A 25072-nucleotide genomic window follows, 5' to 3' on the forward strand; every position below is an offset into this window, starting at 1 on the left:
GGTAAGAAGCACCCAGTTCCTGGCATATCTAACATTGCTTTGACAGCCGTCCTGGTTGCATCAACTACCAGCATTGTTGTCAAAATATTGCTTTGACAAAATATTTCTTTATTGAAAATGAAATTATTTTGTCCTTTTATTTTATTTAAAAAAGGAATTGAATCATAACAGAAAATGTAGATTTAAATGAAAGTACATTCCTACTATCTACTATTTGTGCCTATAAAGGACTTTTTGCACCTGATAGCACTAAATAATAATAATAGTAATGGTACTTTCTCAGTAGAGAGTTAAGCGCCATGCCATTTTTTATGACGCTTATGGCCAGGGAGAGAAGAACACTTAGATTTTCAGTGTAAAACATAATCTTTTATTGAACAGTATAAGTATTCTTGGGAGATGCTGATGCCATGCCGTCCACCAGCATTTCATCGTATACAGGAAGTGATCCTTCTTTTATAGATAACATACAATATTTTGGAAGCTTCTAGACTTGCGTGACTGCCCAAAGAATCATTTACATAGATTGCCATGCCAACCACATGATGACTATCTCTGAACTGCCCTGATTAGTTTTCCCAGGAGGTGGGGCTCATTTACCAATCACTCTCTAGGTAGTCTTTTGTTCTGTTAGAATCTTGCTGGTCAAGGTAATTACCACATCTGTGGCTGTGTTGATAAATACTCCTGAGAATAGTGCTTGAAGCTCCCGCCGTTGGTTTCTTCTTTGTGACCCAATGAATAGGCTTCACCTTTCTGGTGCCAGCTTGTCTGCCTTTATAGATATCCAGAGAATTTCTGCAAGTCATGCTCAGAAAGTCACTTAGAGTTCATTCAGCCCAGGCAGGCTAAAGAAAAGCAGAGGATTCTGGGGATTTTCTTCTCCATGTTGGTTTTCTGTTCAGGCCCACTCATCAAGAGCACCTATTTTTCTAATCACCAACTCTCTTTTTAAGCATTTGTGCTATCAGCAAAATACATTCTTTTGCCATACTGTTATGGAAGCTTTTCCCTTAACTGAACTAGTGAGAGATCTCTATCAAATATATCTTGGTGGTTCATTTCCCTTCTATTATTACCTAGTATTGAGGCACTGGACATTCTCTATTATCAAAATTGCCAACTATATTCCATCTAAATTATTACTACTATTTATCATTTTAAAGCACTACCGGACATACATAGTGCTGTGCAGACACCTATAAAAAACAGACCCTGCTCCATGTACCTTATAATCTACTCAAGACAAACATACATAATAAAGAAGAGTCCATGTGAAGTATATTTATTATAGAGAAATGATTAAGATTTAAAATCAGCTTCAGTATGGTGATTTTTAGACTGGACTTGAATACAACAGGGAGGGAACATCTTGCACCAAATCAGGAAGTTTAATCCAAGCATACGAAATAGCAAGGTGGAAAGCATGGAGTTGGGAATTGGTGGTGGAGGAGAAGGGCACAAACAAGAGTGACTTGGCTGATGAACAGAATTCACAAGGAAGTGTGTAGGCAGAGAGAACAGAAGATAGTTAATGAGTTGCTGCAGAGTGAATACATTTGGAGGTAAGAGAAGCTTGAACTCTATGCAAAAAAGGATAGGGAGCCAATGTAGCAATTTGGGAAGGGGGGTTGTATAATTATAGTGATGATAAAGGAAAATATGTCAGGCAGCAAAAATATGAATAGATTGCAGTGCAAAAGGATGGTTTCAGGGAGATCTGCAAAGGACAAGTTCTAGTAGTCTAAACAGAAAATGATAAGAGAGTGGATGAGTGTTTTACTATGCAACAAAATATATAGATACTAGTTTATACAAATTTATCATACTTTCCACACACTTCCAGTAAAATGTTGTATATTAGTTTATTTAAAAAGATCATGCTAAAATTATCATTAAAGTGCAAGGGAGAAAAGTTGAAATTGAAATATTGTGACCCATATTGTTTGATACAGAATACTTTCCTTAAGAGGTTTTGGAATTTATATACTAAGAGAATAATTTTCACAGGGTTCATGTCTGCTAATTAAGGATTTTCCAGATAAATCCCTTGGCTGAAAACTGCATACTTTAGAACAACTCAATCTAACTGTATAATTTAAATAAGTGGCTGGATTTAGCCAGAGAAAAAATGGACCATCCTGGGGGTGGATATAGTTGGAGAATGGAGGATAAGCATGCAGCTGACTCAGAAATTACAGGTGCAAGTCCATGAACCTTGAAGGTAATTTTCAAATGCAAACTATGCAGATAGTTCAAAGAACTTGTAGATCTTGCACCTGTGCTAATTAATTACAATTGCCCTCTAATATAACATTTTTCATTAACATAATGTCAATATAGCTAACATGGTTAACGAGGAAACAAGATAATCAAATTCCATTTGCAGATTTTAAATTGGAGATTAATCTAATAACTGAGTCTACCTTTCTGATTTTATAAGGAATCTTTTTTCATTAAACATTTACTGAATGTGCAAAAAATTGATATTACATAAAGCAGTTTCAACAAATCAACACAAACAGTGATGGAACTAAAGTGGGATAATAACTATGAAAGAGTATTGTTTGAAAATAATGGCAAATGTGGTTTGTTACTCTGATTTTTAGACTTTGCATATTAGATGATTTTTATCGTGTTTACCAAATAACACTGCAACCTAGTGTCACATTTTCTTAATTTAAAAACTCTCACAAAGATTATACAACTTCCTTAAAGATATGAGGAAAGAAATTGGGAAAGCAAAAAGTTAAGCTGAAGAAAGGATCGCCAAAAAGGTGATGCGAGCTGACAAAATATTTTTAAGATATGTCAGAGAATGGAGGAAGGCCAGAGGTGGCATTGTAAGACTAAAATGAGACAATGGGTCGCAAAAATACTTGAAAAAAAAGTATTTATGTAAAGTCCATTTTTACTGGAAAAAATATATCTGTAATATTTGTATTTGTTTAGATATGTCATAAGAAATGCAAATGCTTGCAAGTACCAAAAATAGTTGATAAAAAGTTCTGGCTTTGTAGAACATCATATGCTACCACTTGACTCATCCAAGCAAACTGATGGCCTCATGTACTGTACAGGTTAAATAAAATCAAGGCAAACATTATACTCTGAGAAACTCTTTAGGGGATTATGCTTGGATGATATACTATCTCTTTTATCACATTTCAATGATGTCTCCAAAAAATACTATTCTACAAAATTCTTCTTCTTTATACTGCCTATTTATAGGAAATCATGCCTCTTGCTGTGATCTGTTTACCAACTAAATACCATGTTCTACATTTTTAAAATCGTTACTGCTGGTTTTCAAGCCATGGTTAATTGTACTTTAATGCAGACCAAAATTACAAGGCTTTAAAAACTGCTAATAAAACTATAAAACCTGGTATTATGTATGTAGTAGCGCAATAATCTGAAGTCTCCAAAAACTTTTTATTTTACTTGGGTAAGAGTCTATTTTTGAAGGAAAATTACTTTCAGTTGATATCACACATTAATATTGCATTGAAAAATTGGCATTTCTCTCTTGGGTGCCAATCATACATGGCACTAATAGAATTGGGAGTGCCAGAGGCTGACAGTAGTAAATGGGTTCTGTAATGGAAAGGGAGTTAAATTGATATAGTCTGAAAGAACAATTGTAGATGTGTTCATAATCTCATTTCAGTTTGAAAACTAAAACTCATAATTATGTTTTTACAGGATATGAATGATTATTCACCTGTATTTAACAAAGCAGTCTATTGGGGGATGGTGGCCCCAGATGCAGTTAAAGGCACGGTTATCGCTACAGTTTCAGCTGAGGATCAGGATCCGCCAGTAAGTAAAATTCTTCTATTAATACACTGTACCCAAGAGAAGAGTGTTTAACCCCCACAAGTGACCTAATCCTCTGTACAACAAAGGTGATTAGTATGAGTTTCTCACAGCGGTGGCTCTCATAAAATTTTTATGCTGTTCTTTTTTTATGTCCTCAGGGGCACAAGCTGAATTTCAAATGATCATCCACAGTTCTGGCAGCCAATAAAACAATTGCTTTTAATTGGGCAGTTACAAAATTAAACCTTTAGAAAGCTTTGAAGAAGAGGTGCTGTGCTTGCATATACTGAAAGAAAAGCTAGAGTAGCTGGGATTTCTGTAGTTAAAAAAAGACCAAAATAAATACAGGACTGTATTCTCTCTTGATTTTTAGCTATTACAAGGTTCTAATTGATCTGATTTGCAGTGCAATTGTTTTATTGGGCAGAGAAAATCATTAGCGCCTGTTGATAGTAATGCTATATTTGCAGAGTGGTGCTGATTAACAATAAACCACATTACTGGCACTGCAATGGTTTTCTGTTGCTTTTCTCTGAACCAATGAAGCAATTGATTGACAGAAACATGTAAATAGTTTGATTTCTGAGCTAGTCATGATAGGAGATGTCATATTTAGAAGGTGAGTAATAATGAACACAGCAGTGACACAGCACTACACAAAGGACAATCTACTATCAGATGCATTCTACAAAATAGGTCTTTCTTAAAATTGTGGAATAAGAATAGGATTAATAAAACTAGTTTTGAGAAGGAAGGAATTATGAAATGTTAAAATCTCTTAATGGTTTCTTATTTTTAAGGAGGGTGGCCTAGTGGTTAGTGCATTGAACTAAGACCCAGGGAAGCCAAGGCTCAAAATCCTGCTTCTGCCGCTGACACATCTTGAACAAGTTACTTTATTTCCCGTTGCCTTAAATAACTATATAGATTGTAAGCTGTTTGGGGAAGGAACAAAGCAGATACTTATCACCATTGTATAGCACTGCATATCTCCAACAATGCTATAAAATAAGTATTGTAATAGAAACTAACTTTAACTTGAATGTATCTATGATGGGTCACCCAAAAAGTTAATATTTACTGCTCCTCTGGAGCAGAAGTATCTTCTCCGCACCAGCCAGTTGCCGGTGCGGGCTTCCCCAGGCCTACCCACCGCCCCGCCCTTCCCCACACAGACCGCACCCCATTTAGCAGGCCCGCACTTTGGTGCATAACGAGGGATATGTGTGCGGCTGGGATGCTGTAAAATGCGCATGGTGCAAGCAAGGCCCGGCCACATGCATAACTCCCGAAATATATGCGCATGGCCCTTTTAAAATCGGGCCGCAAGCATTTTGGAATTTTGTACCTTGTTTTTATGAGCATCTTGGGACCTCACAAACTGAACTTTTGAGTAGTCAGATAAGTTATATTTGCACTTTATGACGGCAGTTATTAAACCGACATGCAGGCACACATGTGCATGCATTTGTCTGCCCATACCTAGGGATGTGGTCATTTTATAACTTATGCACGTATATGTGCTAGAGATGTGAATCGTGTCCTCGATCGTCTTAACGATCGATTTCGGCTGGGAGGGGGAGGGAATTGTATTGTTGCCATTTGGGGGGGGTAAATATCGAGAAAAATCGTTAAATCGTGAGCCGGCACATTAAAACCTCCTAAAACCCACCCCCGACCCTTTAAATTAAATCTCCCACCCTCCCGAACCCCCCCCAAATGACTTAAATAACCTGGGTGTCCAGCGGCGGTCCGGAACGGCAGCGGTCCGGAACGGGCTCCTGCTATTGAATCTTGTTGTCTTCAGCCGGCGCCATTTTCCAAAATGGCGCCGAAAAATGGCGGCGGCCATAGAACAACACGATTCCACGGCAGGAGGTCCTTCCGGACCCCCGCTGGACTTTTGGCAAGTCTTGTGGGGGTCAGGAGGCCCCCCCCAAGCTGGCCAAAAGTTCCTGGAGGTCCAGCGGGGGTCAGGGAACGATTTCCCGCCGCAAATCGTTTCCCGTATGGAAAATGGCGCCGGCAGGAGATCGAATGCAGGAGGTCGTTCAGCGAGGCACCGGAACCCTCGCTGAACGACCTCCTGCAGTCGATCTCCTGCCGGCGCCATTTTCCATACGGGAAACGATTTGCGGCGGGAAATCGTTCCCTGACCCCCGCTGGACCTCCAGGAACTTTTGGCCAGCTTGGGGGGGGGCCTCCTGACCCCCACAAGACTTGCCAAAAGTCCAGCGGGGGTCCGGAAGGATCTCCTGCCGTGGAATCGTGTTGTTTTATGGCCGCCGCCATTTTTCGGCGCCATTTTGGAAAATGGCGCCGGCTGAAGACAACAAGATTCAATAGCAGGAGCCCGTTCCGGACCGCTGCCGTTCCGGACCGCCGCTGGACACCCAGGTTATTTAAGTCATTGGGGGGGGGTTCGGGAGGGTGGGAGATTTAATTTAAAGGGTCGGGGGTGGGTTTTAGGGGGTTTTAGTGTGCCGGCTCAAGATTCTAACGATTTATAACGATAAATCGTTAGAATCTCTATTGTATTGTGTTCCATAACGGTTTAAGACGATATTAAAATTATCGGATGATAATTTTAATCGTCGAAAAACGATTCACATCCCTAATATGTGCTCATGTTATAAAATAGCCTGGATGCACGTTCATGTGCATTCAATTTCAAATGGATACATGCATGTGCGCGCAATCCCATACCTACCGCATAAATGAGGGAATTTTACTAGAGATGCGCGTCAATGCCACTCACTATTTTCACAGTTCATTCCCAGTTCACATGGTTTAGAGATAGGACTTAGAAACCCCCCCCCCCCCCCTAATTTAATCATCTCCCTTCCCCCTATTAGCCCCAACCTTTAAAACCCCGCTGACTTGCCTAAATGTATTTGTTTTAAAAGTTACACACCATCCCTAGCAGAAGTAAATTCACGTGATGGGACCTCACTGAGTGGGAGGACATATAAATATTTATGTACACATTTCCTAGCCAGGAGCTGAGATTTCCACATCCCATCCAGACCATGCCCATGCTCCGTCCCGTTTCAGAAACTTTTTACTTGTGCATGTTGCGGGAGATAAACGCATCTCCAGGCAGCTTTTAAAATCCACTTTGCACATGCCGGCCTGACTTGTGTGCATATCTCTCTGTTTTGGCGCACGCAGGTCTTTTGAAATGTATCTTATTTTTGCATTCAAAAAGTATAAAAATGTGTTTCCTATTAGTGCAGTGGTACATGATTATAATTTTGGTGCTTCTGAAGTGAAGAAAAGCTGAGCTTGTTTCTGTTCTTGAAGCACAGTATATGACGGACCCATCGGGGTAAGGCCGCTTAAAATCTCCCTTCCCCCCGCTGGGCCCGCGAACGACCACGTGGCCTACCGCTCCGTCCCGACGCCGTTCCGTCCGTCCAGACCTGCAAGCAAGGCCCGCCCACAATCCACCTACCTGCAGCCAATCGGGAAGGCACCAGAGGGACTTTAAAATCCCTACAGCCCCGGCTCCTGCCTCTTTGATCCGGCGAACAGCTCCAGCGAAGGCGATCTTCGGCGGCACAGGCGGCAGCGGAATCGAGGGAGGGCCTGCGCGGTCGGCGCCACGGACCCATCGGGGTAAGGCCGCTTAAAATCTCCCTTCCCCCCGCTGGGCCCGCGAACGACCACGCGGCCTACCGCTCCGTCCCGACGCCGTTCCGTCCGTCCAGACCTGCAAGCAAGGCCTGCCCACAATCCACCTACCTGCAGCCAATCGGGAAGGCACCAGAGGGACTTTAAAATCCATACAGCCCCGGCGTCGCGCGCCTAAGGAGCGCGACAAAGGGGCCTGCCCCTTTGAGCGCCCCTTCGAGCAGTCCCGTTCGACAGACCAGAAGGACGTCTCCCTTGTGTCTGTCATAACCTGCCGTAGATACTGCGGTCGGAGTAAGTCTCAAACGGTTAGTCATACAAGTATCGGCAGTAATATCAAAGTGTTCCTGCTTGAACCAGCGGGTCCAGCCTAAGCTTAGACAAGCTTAACAGTACGATCATTTAAAACTACTCACAGTAAGGCTAGCAAACGTTATAACACCTGTCAGTGAGCCTCTGGTAATCTGATTCTGAACGACAATTAACTCGATGTGCTTCATGTGTCTGTTGCTTAATATTGTGAAGTCTATTTAGCACTCTGTACCATCCTCGCTCTCTTTACCAATGCGTTAGCGGGATTAATGGTTGTTTCTGTGCCTAACCAGGACCTCTTTTAGAATTAATCCACTCATATGCCTCTTTGCTAGTTTTTAATGCATATGCACGTTATCAATATCAGTGTTTTACATCCTTTGCTCTCCAGACACCTTTAAACAAGATATTCTCTGTCAGAACTGTTTAACCCACTGTACAACCGGCTTTATTAATCATTATTGCCGGAAACAATATTAGAATGGTGCTTTATCTGTAAACTGTATGACATTAGTTCTCGGTACCTTTCTGCCTTACAACTGTCTCACCAAACTCTACACTTTTAACACACTGTAGGTTAACAATGCCTCCTTTAAGTGGAAACTGTTCTCTATCCTGCCACCTGGGACACAACCCATTTTTTCCCTTTACATTCTCTTATCAGACCCCACACCACCAGACTAAGCTCAGCAAAAGAAGGTTTATCCCAATATACACCCTCACACGCACTCAAGCCATCAGTTTATCTCTTATCTCCATTATTCTATTTAACGCACAATCACTCCAAAAGAAAACCCATCTACTACATGATATTCTCACAGATTCTAAACCAGAAATAGGTGCTGTCACGGAAACCTGGTTTAAACAACATGACACGCCCCTCATCAACCAGCTACCCTTAGAAACCTACGATGTTTTCTCTATCCCTCGGAAAAAGAAAAGAGGTGGTGGCATACTCTTGGCTGTAAAAAAGGAGTTTCAACTACTACCCCAGAATTGTGATATTCCAAACCAGTACGAAATCGGCTTTTTCAAATCTAAGTCGCTCCAACTATGTCTCATTTATACGCCCCCAGGCCTCCTGGAGAAAGATTCATCTCCTCTTATCGAATTTTTTGCAAATTCTCTATCCCCTGACATACCCACAATTCTCCTAGGGGATTTTAACTTACACGTGGACACCTCCCCGCAATCTCCAGCATGCGAAGCATTCCTTTCCTCTCTTGAAGCAATGGGGTTCCAACAAATCGTGAACGCTCCCACACATAAAGCTGGCCACACACTTGATCTGATCTTTGTCAACTCCCCCATCAACATAAACAATCCCCCTACATGCATCACAGTACCTTGGTCTGACCACTCCCTGATTCAGACTAAACTCTCTCTCCCGCAAATGTCCCCCATCACACCCCAGCAGCCCTTTTCTTTTAAATTTCGCAAACCATGCGATATAGATACCATCTCACAAGCATGCGCTGACATAGACAACCAAATTGACGCCTCATCCCCAGACAATGCCTTCTCTACCTGGATCAATCTCACCCTCAACATTGCTGACAAACATTGCCCTCTTATAACAAAAACTATTAACCCAAACCGTAGAAACAGAAAACCCTGGTATACGCCTGATCTTAGGAATCTGAAAATCCAACTCAGAACAGCTGAGAGGTCATGGCGCAAATATCAATCTCCTGCAACCAAAACATTATACTACCAGCGAATGCATGAATATAGAAACTCCATCCTCTAGGCTAAACGTAGTTACTATGCTAAAAAAATACATGGTATGCAATACAACCCTAAGGCCCTTTTCACCATGGTGGCGGACCTCACTTCTCCTGCCCCCACGCAACTACCAGCCAATCCCTCTAAAAACCGCTGCAATGAATTAGCTCAATTTTTCAAAAACAAGGTCTCCTCCATCACTGCACAATTCTCACATAATAACGTCAATATTTATCTGCCCACCATCAACTCTCCAGTCTCCCTCTCGTCTTTTGACTCTTCATCCTCTCTCGAAGTACAAAACATCCTTAAAAAATTAAAACCATCATCTCATCCTTCTGAAACTATCCCCACTAAACTCCTGCTAGCTATCCCCGAGGTGATTGCCAAACCCCTCTCAAATATCCTTAACTGTTCCCTAGAGCATGACACAGTCCCCAATGTTCTTAAACAAGCAGTAGTGAAACCACTACTCAAAAAACCTAATCTTGACCCCGACACTTTATCTAATTACAGACCTGTCTCTAACTTACCCCTCCTAGCTAAAGTTCTTGAAAAAATTGTCAACTCACGGCTCTCAGATCACCTGGAGCAAAACAAGATTCTCTCATCCACACAACACGGTTTCAGAAAGCACTTAAGTACTGAAACCCTGCTACTCTCTCTACATGATACCCTCATTAGAGGTACAGACTCAGGTTCTTCTTATCTGATTGCCATGCTTGACATCTCAGCGGCATTCGACACAGTCAATCATGATGTCCTCCTTAACATCCTCAGGAGCATCGGGATCACTGGCAATGCCCTTTCCTGGATACAATCGTATCTCCAGGATCGCCTTTTCACAGTATTAGTTGATAACAATGAATCTGACCCCATCAGTCTTCCCCAAGGTGTGCCCCAAGGTTCCTCACTCTCCTCCACCCTCTTTAATATATACATGCTCCCCCTTACCACCCTCCTCACTAACCTCCACATCAAGCATTTTATTTATGCGGACGATGTGCAACTTATTTTCCCTTTCTCTGACTCTCTCCTTACTGTCCTTCGCAACTGGGAATCCTGTCTCTCAGCCATCAACAAATTACTAAATGACATGCAACTAGCGCTAAACCCCAGCAAGACTGAACTTTTAATTACATCTAACAGGCCACCGCTCCCAGACATCCCACCTGCATACTCTTCCACAAGTTTCCCATCACACGTTCGCAACCTTGGTGTTTTCATTGATAACCATCTTACATTCAAACCTTTCATTAAATCTATCATTAAGGAATGCTATTTTAAGCTCCAAACCATAAAAAAACTCAAACCACTGCTACACTTTTCTGATTTCCGCACTGTACTACAGTCTATCATTTTATCTAAGGTAGACTATTGTAATGCACTCTTTCTAGGCATCCCCGCTACCCATACCAAACCCCTACAACTACTACAAAACGCTGCCGCCAGGATACTATCAAACTCTAAAAAAAGAGATCACATCACCCCTACACTTATCGAACTTCATTGGCTCCCTATACACTCTCGTATTCTCTATAAAGCCTGTTCCATCATCCACAAAAGTCTGTTGAACTCTAACCTGAATTGGATTAACCCCCCACTCCTCCCCCATACCTCGAATAGACCCACACGTACTGCACTCCAAGGAACCCTACGTGCACAACCTATTAGGGATGTGAATCGTTTTAGGACGATTAAAATTATCGTCCGATAATTTTAATATCGTCTTAAACTGTTATGGAACACAATACAATAGAGATTCTAATGATTTATCGTTATAAATCATTAGAATCGTGAGCCGGCACACTAAAACCCCCTAAAACCCACCCCCGACCCTTTAAATTAAATCCCCCACCCCCCCGAACCCCCCCCAAATGAGTTAAATAACCTGCGGGTCCAGCGGCGGTCCGGAACGGCAGCGGTCCGGAACGGGCTCCTGCTCCTCAATCTTGTTGTCTTCAGCCGGCGCCATTTTCCAAAATGGCGGCGAAAAATGGCGGCGGCCATAGACGAACACGATTGGACGGCAGGAGGTCCTTCCGGACCCCCGCTGGACTTTTGGCAAGTCTCGTGGGGGTCAGGAGGCCCCCCACAAGCTGGCCAAAAGTTCCTGGAGGTCCAGCGGGGGTCAGGGAGCGATTTCCCGCCGCAAATCGTTTTCATACGGAAAATGGCGCCGGCAGGAGATCGACTGCAGGAGGTTGTTCAGCGAGGCGCCGGAACCCTCGCTGAACGACCTCCTGCAGTCGATCTCCTGCCGGCGCCATTTTCCGTACGGAAACGATTCGCGGCGGGAAATCGCTCCCTGACCCCCGCTGGACCTCCAGGAACTTTTGGCCAGCTTGTGGGGGGCCTCCTGACCCCCACGAGACTTGCCAAAAGTCCAGCGGGGGTCCGGAAGGACCTCCTGCCGTCCAATCGTGTTCGTCTATGGCCGCCGCCATTTTTCGCCGCCATTTTGGAAAATGGCGCCGGCTGAAGACAACAAGATTGAGGAGCAGGAGCCCGTTCCGGACCGCTGCCGTTCCGGACCGCCGCTGGACCCGCAGGTTATTTAAGTCATTTGGGGGGGGTTCGGGAGGGTGGGGGATTTAATTTAAAGGGTCGGGGGTGGGTTTTAGGGGGTTTTAATGTGCCGGTTTTGCGATTTTTCACGATTTTTCACGATATTTTACCCCCCAAACGGCAACAATACGATTCCCTCCCCCTCCCAGCCGAAATCGATCGTTAAGACGATCGAGGACACGATTCACATCCCTACAACCTATCAAATCTTTCAAATTAACATCCACTATAAACAGAGCTTTCTCCCTAGCCGGCCCCTCTATATGGAACTCCCTGCCTCCTGATATACGCCTGGAATCATACACACCCACTTTCAAAAAAAAACTGAAAACATGGCTCTTCCAGCAAGCTTACCACACATCACCTCCCATTACATAAATCCCTACTGATTAAATAAGTGATTCTCCTAGAATCTGATACGCGACTTATGATTTATTTCTCGGATTACGTTGTATGCCTACCGATTTTGTACTTTGACTCGGCTACTTATGTACTTATCTATTGTATATAGTTTTGATGATATGTATATAGTGATTTTGCTGTTCTCAATTTTATGTAAGGGCCCTGCCCAAAAGTTAACCTGTTTGCAATGTTATATGTAAGGGTTCTGCCCAATGGTTCCTGTTTAACTGTAAACCGATACGATGTGTGAACGGCTATCGGTATAAAAAAGACATTAAATAAATAAATAAATAAATAAATAAATGATGCCTTCTCACTCTTTTCTTGAATATTTACAAATATTATTTGAGGAAGATTTTCTTGTTCCTTTCTGTTTTTTAGTTTCTTTTTAAAGAATATATAGTATCCCTTTTTTGATTATGATAACTTAGAAGAAGGAGGAGATGGAAAGGTTGAGATCATCCATGTAAAAAATAAATTCATGATCCAAAATACAATACACCTTAGTACAGAATATAAAATGTAAGCTATATTAGACTTTCTCAAGATATATAGAATTTCACCAACACAACATATCCTTTTAAAACTAAATTTGGAAGCAAGGAAAATATAATAAATGCAAACGATAATAAAAACTGACTAGAAATAATCCCTAATGACAATCCTCCTTTGGATAACTTTGTGATTTACGTTATTGTAAAATCTATCTGATTTGATAGGGGGAGAGGGGATTAAATGATGTATGAAAATAAAAATGGATCTGCAAACTGTATTTGCTTTTACATATGCTTTATATATTCATAATGAATTTTTTAATATGTAGATGTTTAATGTTAATAAGTCTTTACTCCTCCAGATACACTGATTGCCATTATTATGAGAAAAGTTATGTGGACATGAATAAGATATGCCTCAACAATTATGATTATAATTACAAGAATGAATAACTTTGGTTTCTTCTAGACATTAAGAATTTAATAACCTTGGTACTTCATTACTTCTTGTTCCTTGTAAACCGGGGTGATATGTATATTATACAGGAACTCCCGGTATATAAATGCTATAAATAAATAAATAAATAAATAAAAAATTCCTTACTGTATGTATGCAAGTATTTGATCTTGTATTTTAAAGGTACAGGAACTAATATTTCAATAGTATATCATTAAGCATTTATTCTAGTATCAGATGTTGTAATACTGTTTGAAGGATCAGCAAAAGAGGATGTAATATATGGATTTTCAAGATCGCCAAGGTTCTAAAGATATGGCAAGAGGTGGCCTAGTAGATAAAGTAATGAGTAGAGAGCTGAGAACCAGGATATCCATGTTCAAAAGTGTTTGTCAGGGTAACTTGCAAGTTACCCTGACAAACCCCAAAGTGTTGAATTCCTGCCCACTGTGGATAGATAAAGGCTTGATATTTCTGACTGTTCAAAATGTAGTTGTGCTTAGTGTCAGTCCTACAGTTTTCTGAGTAAATCTATCTGGATAAATTTGGAACTGCCTGAGTATATTCAGTAGTGCAGTAGCACCACTGAATATATAGTGTAAGTTACCTTGGTTAAGTTAATCCGGGTAACTGATCTGAAAGACCCTTACCTCAATACGGACCTCCAGGAGACTATGGATCAAATTTTATTACTTCCACTGACACCCCATGTGCTTGAGAACATCAATTTTTCTTCAGTTGCTCAGCTTTGGATTGCTTAGATGGTAACTTTCATACCGGTACATAGGTGCACATGTGCATGCATTCATCTGCCTGTGACCAGGGGCACAGGCATTTCATAATGTATGCATGCATATGTGCACATTATAAAATAGTCTTGCTGCGATCACACTTGTGCCAAATTTTAAGCAGGCACAGACATGTGCGTTGAAATTCCGCTTCTACCACAAAAGTGGGGTGATTAGAAAAGGGACATGCGCCGTCACCTTGCCAGTTAAACCAGTTAGCAGCTATGTTCCCAAACCCCCCTAGTTCAAATGCTGTTACTGCCCCTGAGTTAGTAGTGACCCTTAAAAGCCTATAAATCTGCCTATTTTTCTTTACTTTTAAACTTACACGTCATCCATAGCAGAAGTAAAATAATGCAGTAGGAGGTGTCAGAATGCACCGGCTCGCGTAAATATTTACATGTACATCTCAGGTTCTCACCCCAAAATGCCCATTCCCCTTTTTGAAAACTTCTTAGATATGCATGCTGTGGGAGATACACATATATTAGTGGCTTTTAAAATCCACTCAACGAGCACGAGCCTGGCATATTTGCACATCCCCTAATTAATGCATGCATCGGACTTTTAAAATTCACCTTTCAGTTTGTAAGTTCTAGGGATGTGAATCATTTTTTGATGATTTAAAACAATCGTCAGATATATTTTAAATCGTCAAAAATCGTTAGAGCTGCGATACAATAACAATTCCCCCGATTTATTGTCAAAAAATCGTAAATCGGGGGAGGGGGAGGGCGGGAAAACTGGCACCCTAAAACCCACCCCGACCCTTTAAAATAAATCCCCCACCCTCCCGAAGCCCCCCAAAATGTTTTAAATTACCTGGGGTCCAGTGGGGGGGTCCCGGCGCGATCTCCCGCTCTCGGGCCACGGCTGCATTAAAAGAAATGGCGCCAGTGGCGCCTTGCCCTTACCATATGACAGGGCAAAGGTAGCGCCGGTGCCATTTTGGTTCCTGTCACCCGACGTCACAAGTGCAGGAGATCGCTCCCGGACCCCCGCTGGACCCCAGGGACTTTTGGCCAGCTTGGGGGGGCCTCCTGACCCTCACAAGACTTGCCAAAAGTCCAGCGGGGGTCCGGGAGCAACCTCCTGCACGTGGGCCGTATTGCCAATATTCAAAATGGCGCCGGCGCCATTTTGCCCTCACTATGTCGACATAGTGAGGGCAAAAGTAGTTCCGGCCCGCGTGCAGGAGGTCGCTCCCGGACCCCCGCTGGACTTTTGGCAAGTCTTGTGGGGGTCAGGAGGCCCCCCCAAGCTGGCCTAAAGTCCCTGGGGTCCAGCGGGGGTCCGGGAGTGATCTCCTGCACTCGTGACATCGGGTGACAGGAACCAAAATGGCGCTGGTGCGACCTTTGCCCTGTCATATGGTAAGGGCAAAGGGCCACCGGCGCCATTTCTTTTAACGTAGCCGTGGCCCGAGAGCGGGAGATCACGCCGGGACCCCCCAACTGGACCCCAGGTAATTTAAAACATTTTGGGGGGCTTTGGGAGGGTGGGGGATTTATTTTAAAGGGTCGGGTGGGTTTTAGGGTGCTGGTTTTCCCGCCCTCCCCGATTTACGATTTTTTACGATTTAAAAAAAACAAAAACCATGACGATCAGATTTCCCTCCCCCCAAGCCAAAATCGATCGTTAAGACGATTGATCACCCGATTCACATCCCTAGTAAGTTTTATAGGGAAGGGACTTGTTTCATTATGCAATTTGTTCTACCGCACCCTTATTTAGGGGCCAATATATTAATATATGTTACTGCTTTCTTAAGCATTAACATGAGTTGAAAGTGCCATTAATGCAAGTAAACTAGATTACACTTATAGACAGCTCTTGTAATGCAAGCAGACTAGCTTTCGAGCATTTTAATACCAAAAGTATGCCAATGAGATAAAGAGATAAAACTATGGAAAATAATTCCTTACCTATTAGTACAGTGAAAAATTACTAATTGCTTTTTAAGTGCATTAATGGAAATACAATGCAAAAAATACTGCATTATCACGTAATAACATCTGATGTTAGCATAGTTTATTACATTGGCCCTTAGAGCAGTGTTGGGTAACTCTGGTCCTTGAGGGCTACCAACAAGTTTGAGTTTCAAATAGCCCTAATTAATATACATAAAATACATTTGCAAACTATTGAGGCAGTGTACATGAAAATATCTCTCGGGTGTTAGGGATATCCTAAAAACTTGACTAGTGATGGCCCTCAAGGACTGAAATTGACTACCCCTGTGTTACAGCAAAAAATATATAAAGCGGGAGGGAAAAGGGAGAAAAGATGAGGAAGTGCCCAGAAATTAATGTTTACTCATAATCAGTGGGAGCCAACATTTTCATAACCCTAAGGGGTTATGAAAAAGTCCCCTATCGCACGCGAAAGGGGACTTTTCGTGTGCAATAGCTAAAAAGGGGCGGAGTCGGGGGCGGCACTGGGGCGGGTGCGGTGGAAACATTGCTGGCTGTGAAAAGGTAAGAACCCTTATCGCTGCCTGTAGTGTGCCGAATAGCACCACCTTTTACGATGGTGCTATTGGGTGCGAAAGCCGGCAGCGATCACACCTTGGTGGTGTGATCGCTGCCGGCTTTCGAAGGCCCGCCCCCCCCCTTCGCCCCCCGTTACCACCAAGTTAGAAATTCCACCCCTAATTTAGTATTAAAAGTATCAAGATATCTGAAAGACAAATACAGAAAAGTACTGCAAATCCTGACATGCAAGTGAAGGAGTGTCAGTACACAAGGACAATTGATCAATCAATAAATAAGTAAATAAATCAATATATACAGTAATTTTATATATAAACAGTCAGATGAAAATATACAATTTAATTCAAATAAAATGCAAGAAAATCATAATAACAGTTAAAACCAGTCATGATCATATTTTGGCATATCTGCCTGACTCTGTGGTTGTTTAATTGTCTGATATGATGTAAAACAGTAGAGGGCATGCAGAATAAAAATTGCACCTGTAAAGCATATGAATAAATAATTAGGAGTCAGCTTTGTTTTAAACAAAATAGACAAGTGCATCAAAATGTCTATTTCATCTCATTACAAGAGTTCCATGAAATGACATAGAAAATGCTGAAATTTTGTAAAATTTGGTATTTTATGTTAGTGTGCACTAATGGCTTTTAGTACGCACTAACTGAATGCTAGTATGCACTATAGGTCAGATTTTAAAACCCCAGCATGCGTAAATCCCGAGCCTTACGAGTGCAGGGCCAATTTTCAAACAGGCTCAGCCATGCGCATAAACCCCGGCACGCCTGTAAGTGCTGGGGCTGTAAAAGGGTAGGCAGGGCAGGGCTAGAGGTGCCTGGTACAGTGGCCATTTGTTGCTGTGCTGGCGCTCGCAACTTGCTCCTGCTCCTTTGCAGGAGCAAAAGGTGAAATAAAGAAATGGGGGTGGGGGGCTAGGAGAGGGAGAGGGTAGGATAGGAGAAGGGGAAGGGAGGACTAAGAGCGGACAGGGAGGGAACTAGGGAAGGCCCCGATATGTCGCCACTTGAATTTGCTAAATTTGCGCACCGACCTGGAATTTCATAACATGCGCGCACCAGAACGTGCATGTTATAAAATTGTGTGTCCATGTGTGTGCGCCTGGTAGCATGCTCAGACAGATGCGCACATGTATTTTTTGAAAATCTACTCCTAACTGAATATGTTACCAATAAGATAAAAAGTGTCAATTGGGGAGCAGTTCGTTAGCTAGAGGTATGATTCTGCTTTTGTTTCCTTTAGTTACTTGTTTGTGTTACCAAGGTTGCAAGAGGTGTTTGTGGGGGGATGGCCAGTGCCTGATAACAAGTGTAAACAAACAAGTGATTTGATAACAGCATCAAGTTCTAGTTTGCAAAAGCATGTAATGCAAATGCATATTTTGAATTCACCAGTCCCTTTATATTTTAGGAAAGGGGTCCTAGCATTTTGGGATATGCATAAATTGAATTAACCTGGAATATATGTGCATGTATATCGTGGGGAGGGGTGACTAGTAACTGGTAAAAGGGTAAATAACTGCGGTGACTTTATTGGGTCAGTCCCTAACACCATGCATGTATCCTCCCCAAATCAGGAGGGAGGCTCCTGCTGTTCACTGGGCCCACAAACAGAGGGAGGCCTCTGTTGTCAGCTGGATCCCACAGTAAGAAGGAAGCTGTTGCTGCCTTTGGCTGAGGCCTGCTCTGGGAAGGAGACCGCTGCAGTGCCACTCTTGGCTGGGCCCACACCGGGATGGAGGCTCTTGCTGTCCGCTGGGCTCACACTGGGAGGGAAGCTTCTGCTGTTGGCTGGGCCCTATACCGAGAAGGATGTTGCTGGAATACTGCTCTCAGTGGCCTTGCACCATGAGGAAAGCTGCTGCATTGGTTGGGCCACATGACAGAAGAAAGAAGGATGATGTTTTCTAAATTGCCATAGAGAGGAGACCATTGCTTATATACTGCACATTTCAGGGAGACAGTGAGTGAGGGTGTGGGAGCATGTGCCTGAATATATGAGAGAGCAAGCTTGTGTGTATGGGGGTGAGAGACAGACTAGTTGCAGTGGTGATTGGTAAGAAAGAGGCAACCTGGTATATGTGGGGGGTGACTGGTGAAAGGGGAAGTGACTGAGGTGACTGCATGGGGTGACAGGTGGATGAGAGACTGAGTGGGTTGGTGACTGATGAGATATAGGCAGCCTGGTGTGTATGTGTGTGGGGGGTGGAGGGTGGAGGGGAAGTGACTGGTGAAAGGGAGAGTGCTTTTACTGACTGGAATACAGAGTTCTACTGAGCTAGGCATTTTGATGCCCATCCCTAGTTTTGGGATGGTGCACCTTAAAGTGCTGGGGTATTTTTTTTTTCTGTATTTAGACTCATAGATACATGATGGCAGAAAAAGACCATATTGCAAGTTTTCCCATCTGTCCAATTTATCCAGCCCTTACATTTCCCATTACTCCTTCAAAGGTCCCCTGTAATAATCCCATGCTTTCTTGAATTCATATACCATTTTTGCCTCCAATACCTCCACTGGGAAACTGATTCATGCATCCACTATCTTCTCTGTAAATAAATATTTCCTAAGATTATTCCTGATGTTTCCACCTTTCAGCCTCATTCCATGATCCCTTGTTCTAGATCCTCTTTTCTGTTGAAAGAGGCTAGCCTTCTGTGTATGGAAACTTTCAAGATATTTAAATGTCTATCATATCTCCCCAATCTCCCCTTTCTTTTATGGTACACATGTTTAGATCATTATCTTATGTTTTAGAATGAAGACCATTGATTATTTTAGTAGTCACACCCTGGACCAACTTCAACTGTTTTATATCCCTTTGAAAGTATGTTCTGTTCTCCAGAATTGCTAAGTATTCCAAATGAGGACTCACTAAGGACCTATAGAGGGGGAATATCTCCTGTTGTTCTGCTGGCCATTCCTTTCTCTATACAGCCAAGCATCTTTCTGGCTTTTGCAGTTGCTTTATCCACCTGTTTGGCCACCTTAAGTTCATCAGAAGCAAACACCTCCAGATTTTGCTTTTCATTGGTGCTTAGAATAATTTAGCCCCCAATCCCTTGGTTTTTTTTTTTTTGCATCCTAAATGCATTTTTTAGCATTAAATATTAGTTGCCAGTCTCTAGACCTTTTCTCAACCTTTGCTAGATCCATACTCATGTTTTACATACCTTTCTTGCTGTCTACTCTATTGCAGATTTTGCTATCATTGGAAAAAAGCAATTTCCTGTTAATTCACTCACAAAAATGTTGAAAAGAATCGGTTCCATGACTGATCCTTGATGCACACAATTAGCAATGCCTCACTTCTCAGAGTAAACTCCATTTATCACTACCAACTGCCCCTTCCCACTCAGCCAATTTCTAAGCCAATTAGTCACTCTAGGTTCCAATCCAATGGCACTCAATTTTCTTATTAGTCTTCTGTGTGGTCACCCAATCAAAGAAATTAATTAAATTCATCTGACAATATTTATCTCAAGTAAAACTATGCTGCCTCAGATCTTGCAATCCATTGGATTCCATAAACTGCACTAACCTCTGTTTAAACAGCAATTCCACTAATTTGCTCAACACCGCAGTCAGACTAACTGGCCTATAGTTCTCAGCCTCCTTTCACTTTTATGACTAGGAATCACTTCTGCTTTTTTCCAGTCCTCTGGAATTTCTCCCTACTCTAAAGGATTATTGAAAATGACAACCATTGGAGCTGCCAGGAGTTATCTAAGTTCCCTTCATACCCTCAGATGTATCCCATCTGTCCCCATTACCTTAACTACTTTGAGTTTAGTTAGCGTCTCACAACCACACTGTTCTTATTTGTGTTTGTTTTTGTGATCAAATATTTTGATTGAAAAAATAAAATATGTAGATTATTTTTCTGGTGAAATGATTATAATCTGTGCCCTAAAATTGTTGGTTTTTAACAGAGGATACTAATTCTGATACATGGGATGTTATAATACTTCTTTGAAGTCCTGTTAAGCATATTTGACCCATTTTTTTCTTTTAGAGTTGTGGAAGTGTGGTTTTTCTGTGCCTTCATTTAGATTTTTTTGTTTTGTTTTTATGTATTTTAAAACACTAGCGATCTGTGATATCCTAAAGCACCTTGTGATTGGTTCTGTTTATTTCAGTGATACTACAGCAGATTATCATGGTAACTATGGCTTGTCCATGGGATGAACATGCACTGTTAGCAGTTAAAAGTTTCAAGTATATTTAAAATAGTTATGTAGGGAAAACATTTTTTGCATACTTTCAAATTCACTGAGTCAGTGACTGTGCTCTCTAGAGAAAGAAGGAAGAAATCTTAATTAGTTTAGAAATTAAGTTGCCTTCATCATTTAATTAGCGGATGCTTTGATATCTCAGACTCCATGGATTGCATTGGTACTAGAAGTGCAAAAATATTTTGGCACTAATTACACTGGGCAACAAATTTTCACAAAAGTCATGTTACGGAAATGAAATTAGTCAATTCTTATAAATTTCCATGTGCTAAACATTAATTTGACTGTGAAAATGCAAAATTGGCTCTAGTTTTTTTGTAATATGCAATAATATAATTACATCTTGAAATGCATGCCAATAGTAGGAGACCTACGGTTAATACTGTTTGAAAAATGAAGTCATAGACTACGTCTTAGATTTCTTTGCTTGTCTCTTGTACACCTGTTCGGGAGCATCTCTGCGGAGTGTCCAGCTGTAGTCAGCCAGCATGAATATTTCAAATGCTCACCCTTTCTGACTGGGTTTCATATAGTACACTGCTGACGTCAGCTTACTCAGCAGCAGCATGGCAGTAGAACTGCATTGCATCAGAAAATGATGTAATAAACTCTGGATGATGTGTGCATGATGGTATTATACAATATGATGCAATATTACATCATTCTAGGCTTATTTACAGTCCTACTGGATACATTTACATGACTAAACATAGAAAGTGAACTATATTAAATATCTTCAAAACGAGAGCCAATACAAACTTTTCATGGTCATATCATGTTCAGCACATCAAGATACTACAGAGTAGGACCTTTTTAGGTCAGTAACACTTTCGTTGTTGCCCAGTGTTATCATTTCATTGATTTGAGAAAAAAAAACAAAACATAGTATTGGATCCCAATAAATTGTGGGAATCCAAAAGATCCCTTTTACTCCATTTATTAGACTGAAAAATGATACAGTCTCGCCCAAATATGAAACAGTTTAGAACTTCCACTTTGATTTATATTGTGTACACAGAGAACAGCTTGAAAAAATAGGGAAGCAAATCTAACATATACAGCAGATAATATTTTATTTTTTTTTATTTAAATGTATATCCTGCTCCTCCAAATAGTTTGGAGTGGGTTACACAATAACATATATAATAAATAAAAGTATACTAAAATATAAAATAAAATCAAAGTTATAATAAATCTTATATACCTAATATTACTTCTGCTTTTATTCCTAAAAAGGCATAGCAAATAAAATGATAGCTTCATAACCATTATTATGATTATTCCATAAGCTAGTAAATACTAAAAATCACATGTTATAGCCCTACGTATGCAATATAATGATATTCTAAGAGTAAACAACTATTGGTTGAATCTGGTTATCTCTAGTTTAAACTTACAACTCTTATTTACTTTGCCTTTTAGCCCACCTTTATCTCTTGTCCTGACCTAGGCCTGGATTCATCATTCCACTATAAATATAGCAGAATGATGAGCCACAGCAAAAAAACAAGGAGTGGGGGCAATACTGAACAATTGGCAGCATCACGGTGGTGCATTTTTGCTTGCTGCGCTTGCGGCCGCGCTGCTCACTATTGCCCCTATAGCACCAATGAAATAGCTGTAGCTATTTCTGGCAACTCCGTGGGTAATAATGTGTGGTACATTATTTACTGTAGTGCTACAGGCACCTAATTTCCCAAAACCCCGCCCAAACATCTCCCCTTTTCCTAATTAAAATGTTCAAATCATGATGCGATAGTTATTGCGTGCATTACGGCGTTATCATAATTTGATGAATGACCCTGTTAAGCTGTTACTGCAATCTATAAGGGAATATTATACAGATGTGCATCAGGTGCCCAATTGTTTCCGCTTTCAGTTTTGTGTAGCCGCGGGAAAAGTTTGTATTCCGCGGATCGGCTTTTTTTTTTCATATAGAATCGTTTTCGGTTTAGCACGCACTAACGGGAGTTAGCGCGCGCTACCTCCAATTAGTGTGCACTAGCTCCCATTAGTGCATGCCAACACAAACCTGTTAGTGCACACCCCGATCCTTCACATTTAATTATTTACAATTATTTACAAACCCCCCCCCAAACCCTTCAGATCTAATTATTTACAATCCCCCACATTCCTGACCCCCCAAAAACTTGCCTAAAGTCCCCGGTGGTCCACCAGGGGTCCCAGGAGCAATCTCTCGCTCTCGGGCCATCGACTGCCAGTAAACAAAATGGTGCCGATGGCCCTTTGCCCTTACCATGTGACAGGGGCTATCGGTGCCATTGGCCAGTCCCTGTCACATGGTTGTAGCAATGGACAGCCAGCATCATCTTAAAAAATGGCTTGGGCCATCCATTGCTCCTGCCATGTGACAGGGGCTGGCCAATGGCACCGATAGCCCCTGTCACATGGTAAGGGCAAAGGGCCATTGGCACCATTTTGTTTACTGGTAGCTGATGGCCCGAGAGCGGGAGAATGCTCCCGGGACCCCTGGACCACCAGGGACTTTAGGCAAGTTTTTGGGGGGTTAGGAGGGTGGGGGATTGTAAATAATTAGATCTGAAGTGTTGGGATGGGTTTGGGTTTGTTTTTTTTCTGTATGCCTTTTCTTCCCCACCCCAAAACAATAAGAAAAACACACAACATTTTGTGGGGTTTTCCTATCATTTTCGGGGACCCCTGATACATGACAAAATAGGAAATATTGTTCCTTTTGTCATAAAAATGATGCACATCCCTAGAATATTATGCTCTTTATATAGCTTCAGAATTGCCAGACATAAAGGGGTACATTTTAAGAAACAGCACACGCGCATACTTTTGTTCGCGCACCAGGTGCGAAAAAAAGTAAGTTGGATTTTATAAGATACATGCATATCTTATAAAATCCGGGGTTGGCGAGCTCAAGGGGGTGCACATTTGTGCAACTTGCACACGCCGAGCCCTGCGTGTGCTGCCCGTTCCCTCCGAGGCCGCTCCGAAATTGAAGCGGCCTCGGAGGGAACTTTCCTTCTGCCTCCCCCCACCTTCACCTCCCCCCCTACCTTTGTCGCAGAAGTTAAGCCTGCTTGAAGGAAGTGTAACTTTGAGCGCGCCAGGCCGGCTGCCGCGCGCCATGTTCCGATCCGGGGGCTGGTCCGGAGGCCGCAGCCATGCCCCCGGAATGCCCTCAGGCCAAAACCACACCCACGGCACCACCCCCGAATGACGAGTAAAGTGGAGGAGAACCACACCACATAAATCAATAATCAAACAATAATGGTTCAATGATTATACATGACAGTATAGACTTCCACAGGTTTAAATAAAAAACTTCAAAGCCAGGCAGAGAAAGATTCTTAAGTCAAGACAATTTATTCAGTCCTTGAAATAATAATATCCATAAGATTCATAGAAACAGCTGTGTCCCCTGACACTTACATGTTTCATGGATGTGCTGCATCAGGAGGGACAGATACACTGAAAAAGAGCACAAAATTGTATAAGCAGCAAAACAATTACAAAACCTCCATAATCCCAGGAAAGGTAAAATAATATGGGCTGGATTTTAAAAGGGTTACGTGCATAAATCTAGAGGATTTACGCACATAACCAGGTCTTCACACACCGGGCCCATTTTAAAAAGGCTCGGGAACACGTGTAAGTCCCTGGACTTGCAAAAAGGGGTGGAGAGGGGCGTGGTCAAGGTGGGGTGATCCAGGGTGGGGCGGGGGTGGGTCCAGATGCCTCCAATAGAACGGCCATTGCCGCTCTGCCAGATGATCATGTGCCGGCAGGCTGCCGGGGTGAGCAACTTATGCCTGCCCAGAGGGAGGTGCAAAAGGTAAGATAAACATTTTGGGGGGGGATTAGTGTAGGGCTAGGGGGGGAAAGGTTAGGGGAAGGGGTGGGAAGGTCAGGTTAGGGGGGAAGGGAAGTTCCCTTACAGGCCGCTCCAATTTCAGAGCTGCCTGGGAGGGAACAGGGGAAGGCAGCATGGCTCAGCGCTCAAAAGGTGCACACTAGTTATAAAATCAGGCATACATGTGCGCATACCGGGCAGTGCTGCTTTTCATCAGCAAATATTCTATCAGCAACAATTTATCATATTTTCCTAATATCCAAAATATTCTTTGTATAGATGGAAT

At 42.2% G+C, this 25072-nt stretch overlaps 1 protein-coding gene across 1 annotated transcript in view; it reads left to right on the forward strand.

Moving 5' to 3' along the window:
- PCDH15 (protocadherin related 15) overlaps positions 1-25072 on the forward strand; it is a 2056285-nt gene that overhangs the window by 1558645 nt on the left and 472568 nt on the right. The window contains exon 22 of the mRNA XM_029609778.1: positions 3706-3822. Within this exon, the coding sequence (XP_029465638.1) occupies positions 3706-3822 (117 nt within the window). The remainder of the gene's footprint in view (positions 1-3705; positions 3823-25072) is intronic.

Source organism: Rhinatrema bivittatum, chromosome 7, assembly GCF_901001135.1.
Source record: "Rhinatrema bivittatum chromosome 7, aRhiBiv1.1, whole genome shotgun sequence".
Taxonomy (NCBI): Eukaryota; Metazoa; Chordata; class Amphibia; order Gymnophiona; family Rhinatrematidae; genus Rhinatrema; species Rhinatrema bivittatum.